Below are 9,191 nucleotides of genomic sequence, written 5' to 3'. Positions count from 1 at the left end.
ACACACACATACACACTCTGTCCCCAAAACATCTCAATGTAGTTTTAAGCTTTAATAGCTTTGGGGATATATCTATATATTTATGTATGTATATAGTTCATATATGTTTGTGTGACATATAGCTATATCTATGTACTTAAAACTTCACTAAGACTTTTAGGAGACCCTGTGTCCTAAATGATATTCTCATATCATTCCTAAAAATTTAAAAAAAAATTCCCTTGACTTGACCCTTTCCCCTTAAGCTGTCATCCCTCTCTCTTCCCTCCTACATTGCCAAAAAAGTAAACAGTCTGCATTCTTTGCCTTCCCTTTCTCATCCCTCACTCAGCTTTTAGCCCCTTTCATTTTGACTGTGTTCCCACCACTTTACTGAAACTCTCCTCTCAAAGACTGCAAGTGACCACAGTGGACCTCCTTCAGTTCCCCTCTTCCTTGATATTTCTGTAACTGACCATGAAATAATGATCTGCAGGACCCTTGAAGAAAGGGAGATCTCAGACCCATTGAGTATTACTGTATGCAGAAAACATTTGGAGAGAGTCAGTTTAGAAAAGATATAACATGTCTTCATAGAACTTACAGACTAGTAAGGGAGACATGACCATAACCGGGAATATAAAATTATAACTAAGTATATGAAGTTTTTTTTTAAAGTGTTAGGAAAAGGGTATTATCCTAGGGGAATGGGAAAGAAATAAGGGAACGACATAACCAGATCTTTGTGCAGGAAAGATGATTCTGACAGTAGTGTGAAGGATGGAGGGAGGGAAGGAGGAAAGGGCTGGTTATTGTGAAGTCCAGAAGGACCAAAGCAACAGTAGATGGATGGTGATGGAGTCCTGTACCAGGGTAACAATAGTATATTGGGGAGAACTGCCGAAGAAAAGGTGGTATTGAAATGTATTGGTAACTAACTGGATATGAGAGCTGAAGGTGAGAGGGAGGAGTCAAGGTTTCTAATCCATTAAACTAGAAACCGTGTTAGACTGGGTGAATGAGCTGCCACATACAAAAGGTGTGAAGTCAGAAGAAGGAATGTGTTTAGGAAGAAAGATTAACCTTTAAGTAACTTCCTTCATCTGCAAAATGAGTGGGATGGGCTAAATAAAGATCCATTTTAGCTGAAAGCCTTTGCTGCTATGATAAACTCAATTTGAGGCATAAGGAGTTTGAGATGTTTTGGGGGAAAGGGGGCGAGGGACATCCAGGTGGTGTTTAGAAGAAGCCAGGGTTTAGCACCTAGTGAACATAGACACCAGAAGAAGCATCAGCTAGGCTCTTATGTGTCTGTATGACCATTTGACCCACTTCTTCCCTGCAGGTAGTGACAGCTCTAGGCCGGACCTGGCACCCAGAGCACTTTTTATGTGGAGGGTGCTCCGTGGCTCTGGGAGGTAGCAGCTTCTTTGAAAAAGACGGTGCCCCTTACTGCCCCGAATGCTACTTCGAGCGCTTCTCCCCGCGCTGTGGTCTCTGCAATCAGCCCATTCGTCACGTGAGCCGTGCAGTTCGGAATCGCCCTTACAAACCCCTCACGCTTGCTCAGTCTCTCTCTTGGTCTCCTCTACCCGCTCCTCGGCGTCCCCCCCCCCGCCCCCGCAATCTTTTAACTCTAGGGAGCCTTTATACTTCCAGCCACCTGAACCCCGGCCCTCCCCTACACCCACCCCACCTCCCTTCAGATAGCACATATAAAGCGTTTTGCAAACCTTAATAGCGGTATAGAAATGTACACTGTTTTTATTACAGAAGATGGTCACCGCCCTGGACACCCATTGGCATCCTGAACATTTTTGCTGCGTCAGCTGCGGGGAGCCCTTTGGGGAAGAGGGTGAGAAAGGCGCCCAGGCTACCCTGCAGCAAGCAGTCCTCTCCCCCACCCCCGTAGGACTACCTCTCAGCCATTTGCCCCTCCTCCTTCTCCCCCCCCCCCCCCCTTCGTCAGGATTTCACCCATTAGTCACCTCTCCCCTCCTAAACTACCCTAGGTGCGCCCCTTTTGGGCACCCACTGCCCTCCCCTCTTCTGATCTTCCCCCTCATTCCACTCCACCTTGCCCGGACCCGCAGGGTTCCACGAGCGGGAGGGTCGCCCGTACTGCCGCCGGGATTTCTTGCAGCTGTTCGCCCCACGCTGCCAAGGTTGCCAGGGTCCTATCCTGGAGAACTACATCTCGGCGCTGAGCGCGCTCTGGCACCCGGACTGCTTCGTGTGCAGGGTGAGAGGGGGACGGGGAAGGGCTGGGGCGAGCCGGGAAGAGATGAACCCGGGCATTCCCGCCCTCTTGGCGCCTAACCCAGAGCTGCCCTGTTGGTTCGCGTCCTCTCCTCCAGGAGTGCTTTACGCCCTTCTCGGGAGGCAGCTTCTTCGAGCATGAGGGGCGCCCGCTCTGCGAGAGCCACTTCCACGCTCGGCGCGGCTCCCTCTGCGCCACCTGCGGGCTCCAGGTCACCGGCCGCTGCGTTTCCGCGCTGGGACGCCGCTTCCACCCAGATCACTTCACCTGCACCTTCTGCCTGCGCCCACTCACCAAGGGCTCCTTCCAGGAGCGCGCGGACAAGCCTTACTGCCAGCCCTGCTTCCTCAAGCTCTTCGGATGAGCGCCCACCCACGAGAAGGCCCTGCCACAAGTTTAGAGCCCCGTTCCAAGAATGCCTCAACCCCTGAAAAGAGCCCGGTACAAGGAGAGTCCGCACAGCTGTGGGAGGGTCTCCCCTCCTCTTCCACAAAACCTGGTTCCTGATTAGACTCCGTCCTCAAGGGAGGCCTCACCTGGGAATTAGATCCCTGTCCAAAGAGAGGTCCTTTCCATCCTCGAGAACCTGACTCAAGAAAAGAACGAGTCTCCAGCTCACAGTACCAGCATACTCCCGCCCCTTAACTAGACTTCTCATCAAAGAGAGTTTCGGTCCATTCTTGAACCAGTTAACAGGATTCCACTGAGCCAGTCTCTAACCTGAGAATGACGAAACAGCAGGCCAGAGACAAAGTGCCAGTAATCAGGTATCCGTTTAATTAATTCGTTTCATTATGAGGAACAGATTTGAAAATCGGGAATTCAGATCAGAATTCCATCTTGCTAAGGTGAAGATAGAGACTGGCTCAGTAAAATCCTGTTAAAAGGTCCAAGAATGGACCACACGTCCAAATGCTCATCAAATAGAGCCCTGTCCCAGGAGGTCCACACTTATCTCATAGGGAGACCATCTCAAGGGAGATGGTCTCCTTCTTCCCAAAGAAAACAAGCCTTCCTGGGGGAGAGTCCCTTCCCGAAGCGCTATCCCTCTGGGCAATGTGGAGAGGCAAAGGGGTGTATAGTGAATTAGTGCCTCCCCTCATGGGAAAGGGTTGATGGGAACAAGTGGAGTCTTAAGCTTATACTGATTGGCTCAAGTCTGTTCACAGTAATAAACTTTCAGGGGATACTCAACTTAGTGTTGGGTAGGGGGCGCTCTTGTGTAGCTTTCCCCAAATGTGGGTAATAGAATTCCTCTCTAGGTTTTAAAGCACTTGCATTTTACTGAGAAAGGAAAGAGCTTATGGGAATGGGACCAGGTCCAAGAAAGTTGAGGATCCAGGTTCTGCCTCAACATACTTTCCAAGTGCCCTGAGTTTCCCTCACTGCTGTCCTCACCTATCTCTATATAAACACATATTTCACAAACTGGCTTCCTGTGTTTGTGATTTAGCAAGGGAAGTCAGGAGCCTGGCCCTCCAGCCTTTGCCAATTCTGATTCTTTTATTTCTGGAATACACACCCTTATTCTGAATCCAGAAACACAAAGCTTTGTTCTGTCTTGAAAATGGAAGGACCCTTGTACTCTCTTTCTCTCTGGAACCTAGGGCTTAGGTTCTGACTATGTGGCTCCATGGAACCACTAAGCCCAGAAAGGACCCTAGTGAAATTAGACAATTTGAGCTGGAAGATTCATTAAAGGTTATCCTGGCCACTTATGTTTTTTTACAAGGGAAGAAGTACATGCAGAACAGAAGGGATTTACCGAAGTAAAGGCCAAACTGAGTTGGTGGCACAGCTGGAAATTGAACCCAGCTCTCTATCTCCTGGCTTTCTGCCTGTCCATTAATTTAACACATTTCTGAGCACTCACTATATGCTAGAAGTCTATGGCTCTTAGTCATTGTCCAATTAGATCCTCTCTGTGGTTGAAGAAATGAAGAAAAGGATTAGTTACTGAAGAACCCACAGCCCTAATTATATATGTAGAGGGCTATAGGCATGGGATACAGGCTGTTAGTTTATCTCTCAGGTGCACTTAAGGAAGAAATATACCAACCTCCTCACCCCACACTGGTCAGTCTAGCTTGTTTCTTTAGTAATTCTCTCTCATCAGGTTCAAAAGCAGTCTATTGGGTATGCTCTGTGGTTTTTTAATTACCAAAGTTGCAGAAACTCTATCTTTAATAGGCTTGCCCCCCACTCCACAGAAGTCTTTTCTCCCATTACCTAGCTTCCCTTCTCTCAAATCACAAATTTATAGGCTTAGAAAAATCACTATTGCCGGCCATGTAATTTATTATCAGTATCAAATGATAAACATAAACACTTAAAACAAGGTTGCAATAGAGATTAAAGTCAGTCATTTGTGTGCTCTGGGAAAACAGGAGACAAGGAGAGGTATGCTGAGTGGAATTGCTGGTTTGGTGTAGTACAGGGGTAGGGATCCTGTGGCCTCAAGGCCATACAGGGCCTTCTAGGTCCTCTGGTTCAGCCTTTTGACTGAGTCCAAGTTTTCCAGAGCTAATCTTTTTATTAAGGGGATTTGTTCTGTGAAGTTTGGATTCAGTCAAAGGGTTGCACTTGAGGACCTAGAGGGCCACATGTAGCCTCAAGGTTGAAGGTTCCCCATCCCTGGTATAGTCTCCGTGCTTGGCATACATTCCTCTGCTACATCTTTTTACTGGTTTGCTGGTCCACACCCACCTATCTATTTGCATCTTGCTTTCACCCTTTCACTTTCTTGAGTAATGTCCCCTCAAAGTTTGTAGAAAATCTTTTAGTGCCACTGGAACCCCAAAACAAACACCTCTCCTCAGACTTCCTGTTTAGCCCAAAGAACTTCTTTCCTTCCTGGGAAGTTCTCCAGTGTCGATCCCATTGAAAGGTACAGCCTAGAGTACCCAAGGTCTCTGTGATCCTAGATCTCGGTAATCCAGAAGTGTAATCCATAGCCTCGTTCTTCAAACTGGGTGGCTCACACATACTTAGTTTAATTTTGGGGTCTAATTCTTTCTCTCTTTCACTCATTGCCTCCACCTGGACTTAATCCACAGTCATCTTCAAAAATAAAGTTTCTGTACAGGCTTTCCTAAATGTAGATGTCATCCCTGACTCATACATGGGAACTCAGTGTGTATGTGACAGCCTTTATTTCACCTCACAGAAAATGTGTAAGCTGTGAAGGTCTCTCAGGAGCCTATGAACAAATACAGCAGAAGCCCCCAAATGGCTAGTCAGCTCTCCCTGGGAGGGAACTGAAGTGTAACTGCCAGGATAATCCTCTTTTTCCATTGAGTTCATTTTTTGCCACAGATCCCTAGTCTCTCCAAAACTTAGAGTGCACCCCGATGTGGTTTAGTTTCTCACCTGTCTCATTACCCACCTCACTCCCCCAAGGTAAACCAGTAAACTTTCTTTGGAGCTTGCCGTGAACCAGTAAACCCCCAGGTCTTGGCTACATCCCCTCTCAGCCTGGGTTTCTTCAGTCCGAGGAGCTGGCTTCATATGGCAGGTGTCTTCCAAACCCCAATTCCTGGACAACTTTCTTTGGAGTTTCTCCAGTACTATGATGTCTCCTTTAAGTTGTGTTAATCAGAAAAGTACAAAGTATTCCTGGTGCACCATCTGTTTTGTCGTTAACTCTCTTTGCATTGATGGTTACGATTTTGTTTGGGGGAGGGAGAGGAGTTTGGGTTTTTGTTGTCGTTTCGTTGTTTCGGGTTTGTTTTGTTTTGTTTTGTTTGGGCCAAGGTGGTACTTTTGTGTGGCTATCTTGAGGCTGACAAGAAGTCCCAGAAATCTTCTTTGCTAGCTTTAAATACAACATCTTTCACTTTCCCAATGGACCAAGAAGCTCACTCTGAAGCTAAAGAGTTAATTATAGAAGAGGCTGACCGAAAGATCTTCATTTGGGAGGGGGGGAAGGAAGAGATAGATTGAAGACTTGAAAATAGCTAGAAAGCTTAAGTATCACCTGGTCTGGTACCAGGTAATTTTCTTTTTTAAACACTTCTAATACTTTTTCCCAGCATGTTATTTCTGAGTATGTATATTTTCTTTTCTCTGATGAATAAACTGTAAATAGTGAACTTGGTTTGTAGTGTGTGGCAGGCAGAAATAAAAAGGAAAAAAAGAAGCAGTATTAAATAAGGAAGCAAAGAATTCAAGAAACAATGCCTCAGATAGGTAGCTAGGTGGCAAAGTGGACAGATCATTCAGGCCTGGAGTCAGGAAAACTCATCTTCCTAAGTTCAAATCTGGCCTCAGACACTAGATGTGTTATCCTGGGCTATGTCACTTGATCCTATTTGCCTCAGTTTCATCATCTGTAAAATGAGCTGGAGAAAGAAATGGCTATCTTTGCTAAAAACAAACAAACAAAACCCCCAAACCCCAAATGGAGTCACGAAGAGTCAGATACCACTGAAAAATGTCTGAGTGACAAAGTGCCTCAAATTCGGGGCATGATGATCAATTAAGGTTTGGAAAATAGTGAAAAGAGAAAGCACTGGCAAGTAAGGGCTTCTAAGCTAGGGTGTTTAGGTCTTTTGCCCCAGAGTGCTAAATTTAAATGGAAGAAAGTTAATAGGAGCTACCAACACTTTCAGTCCCTAAACATCACAGAAACAATAGAGCTCAGCACCTATTTAGCAACAGGAAAATATGAACTAAGATTAACTAGGGTTTTTTGTTATTTGCCTGAGACTTGATGATTCCTAGTTAAAGATTTGCCTCTAAGCATTTACTAGGAGGACTTGGAATCCCTAGGAAACTGACTGTAAAGCCAAGTACGAGCAGCAATCCTGAAGACTGCTGCTGTGAATAACTTTAAGGTTCTGATTGAATAGTATACTAAACTCTCTATTCAGCAATAAACTAGCAAAACATTCACAACAACATAATATAACAACTTATCACTAAGGTGGCCACAGCCTTAAACAAAAAATATCATTCAGTGAGTCACAATCTCCTCAATCAATATGAAGTACCCATCTAAAGTCTTTTTTCATCATGATTAGAGACTGACTTCCAATAATCCTTAACTCAATCATCCTTAAGGAGTAATCATCCTTAATCCATCAATCCATCCCTAGGTCACAGTAAGTCATAATCTCCTCAGTCAGCACTAAGTACCTAAGTAAACAGTGTTTCATCTTGACTGAGACTGACTTCCAAACTCCACAGCTCCTCTTCCATGGGATGGCCACTCGAAGCTCTTGCCTGGATTCACCCCACTCTTGCCTGGATTCACAGGTAGGCAAGTCTCCCAGCTCTAGCCTGGATTCATCCCACTCTTGCCTGGATTCAGAGGTAGGCAACTGTCAAGCTCATGGTGACTAGCCCACTCCAAGCCTTTCGAAGTTTCTGTTTCTGGGAAGACAAAGCTTAACATAGCCACAACAATATTTACACACATTAAACTTAGCAGAGTAATAACCGTATTCACACACATTGCTGGCATGCTCATCTCAACTCGAATTCTGTCTGTGAAATCAACACAGACTAACAGACAGGGCTTCTGTCTGCGAAACCAAACACAAATTAGCAGTAAAGTTCCAGGATTTATGAACACAGCAGTAAAGCCTTCTTTCAGGACTTCTATAAACAGACAGCAGTGAAGTCCTCTTTTAGGGATAAATATTCTCAGCAATAAAGTCCCAGGGCTTCTCTAACAACAGCAACATACTCTGTATGTTGCAGACAGGATGCTTTGTTCTGACAAAGTAATGTCAACATATAGAGAACAGACAGACAGACAGACAGACAGAGTGCCAACACCAAAAGCATCCTTTCTCCCAGTTCTGCTTGGCCCCAGCTTATGCTCAAGCTTTTATTCGATTTTTTGGGCAAGTTCCTCCCACTGCGGGATCCATGTGACGACATTAGGCCTATTAAGGGTAACACCATGTATACTGTTTCCAACTTGAGACTTCCAACTTCCAACAAAGACTTGACACAATCAACTAGAGGCTCAAAGGCACTTAGCTGAAACAAGGAGCTAAGGACTTGAATAACTGAAACAGGAGCAAAGTAATTCTTTGCTTGCCATTACACTGACAAAGAGAAGCAAAGCCTAAAGCCCAGTCACATGATTTATCCTCACAAATCTTTATCTTCATCATTAGCCTCCCTACAGAGTTAGGGTTGTTCATTCTTTTTTTTTTTTATTAATTTTGGTGAGGTAATTGGGGTTAAGTGGCCTGCTCAGGGTCACACAGCTAGTAAGTGCCAAGTATCTGTTCAGAGAGATTTGAACTCAGGTCCTCCTGACTTCAGGGCTTGTGCTGTGTCCACTGTGCCACCTAGATGTCCCGGAGTTGTTCATTCTAAAACATTCTCCTAGATAATTATAATAGTTCACATTGCTATAGCATCTTTTCTAAAAAATAAGTTTTTGTTGATATTTTCTATTTCTTATATCACCATAATATCACATGTATTCCTTACCCCCACCCCCAAGCTATCCCATATGACAAATAGTGGGGTTTTTGGAGAGGAAAAAAAAAGTCAATGCAACTGAGCAATACATTGAAAAAGTCTGAAAACTTGCAGTGTGTAATACATGTGGACCTTCCATCTCCATGAAGGTGTAAGTTGGTGCTGTCTTCTCATATGGCTTCCTTCAAACCTGTTTGATCTTTTTTTGGTGTCATTCTTTACATTTACATTGTTGCTACTCTGTATATAGTTTTCTTGGCTCTGTTTACTTCACTCTGCATCAGTTATTGTAGATCTTTTCATTCAGAAGTTCCCAAAGTGGGTGACACCACCCCTTGGAGGGCAATGGAACGATCTAGGGGGGCAATTGGGGGGAACTGAATGAAAATAAGGGGACAGTGTAAGCATAAGAAAAGAAGAGAAGAAAATTTTGAAAAACTTCATACATGTTTCATCTCTTGTGTAACAGAGTTAAAATCATGGTGATTACATTATCTTCCAAATGAACACA

At 44.7% G+C, this 9,191-nt stretch overlaps 1 protein-coding gene across 1 annotated transcript; it reads left to right on the top strand.

Annotated features, from left to right (window-relative positions):
* The first annotated feature begins 834 nt into the window (after window positions 1–834).
* On the top strand, window positions 835–6,330 carry TGFB1I1 (transforming growth factor beta 1 induced transcript 1). The gene is made up of 5 exons (XM_069085450.1): window positions 835–852; window positions 1,325–1,498; window positions 1,753–1,834; window positions 2,073–2,221; window positions 2,337–6,330. The coding sequence occupies exons 1-5, from the start codon at window positions 835–837 to the stop codon at window positions 2,601–2,603; spliced, it is 690 nt and encodes a 229-aa protein (XP_068941551.1). The 3' UTR covers window positions 2,604–6,330.
* The last annotated feature ends 2,861 nt before the right edge of the window (window positions 6,331–9,191 follow it).

The sequence above is a fragment of the Petaurus breviceps genome, unplaced genomic scaffold (genome assembly GCF_028583685.1).
Source record: "Petaurus breviceps papuanus isolate PSGF00001 unplaced genomic scaffold, PetGlider_PUasm1.0 175, whole genome shotgun sequence".
Taxonomy (NCBI): Eukaryota; Metazoa; Chordata; class Mammalia; order Diprotodontia; family Petauridae; genus Petaurus; species Petaurus breviceps.
This window is presented reverse-complemented; position numbering and strand designations above follow the sequence as displayed.

Excerpts from the sequence above, each read along its gene's own strand:
- TGFB1I1 (XM_069085450.1), top strand. Across the intron at positions 1,499-1,752 it reads GCAATCAGCCCATTCGTCAC|AAGATGGTCACCGCCCTGGA; the intron begins GTGAGCCGTGCA and ends TTTTTATTACAG. Across the intron at positions 1,835-2,072 it reads GGAGCCCTTTGGGGAAGAGG|GGTTCCACGAGCGGGAGGGT; the intron begins GTGAGAAAGGCG and ends CCGGACCCGCAG.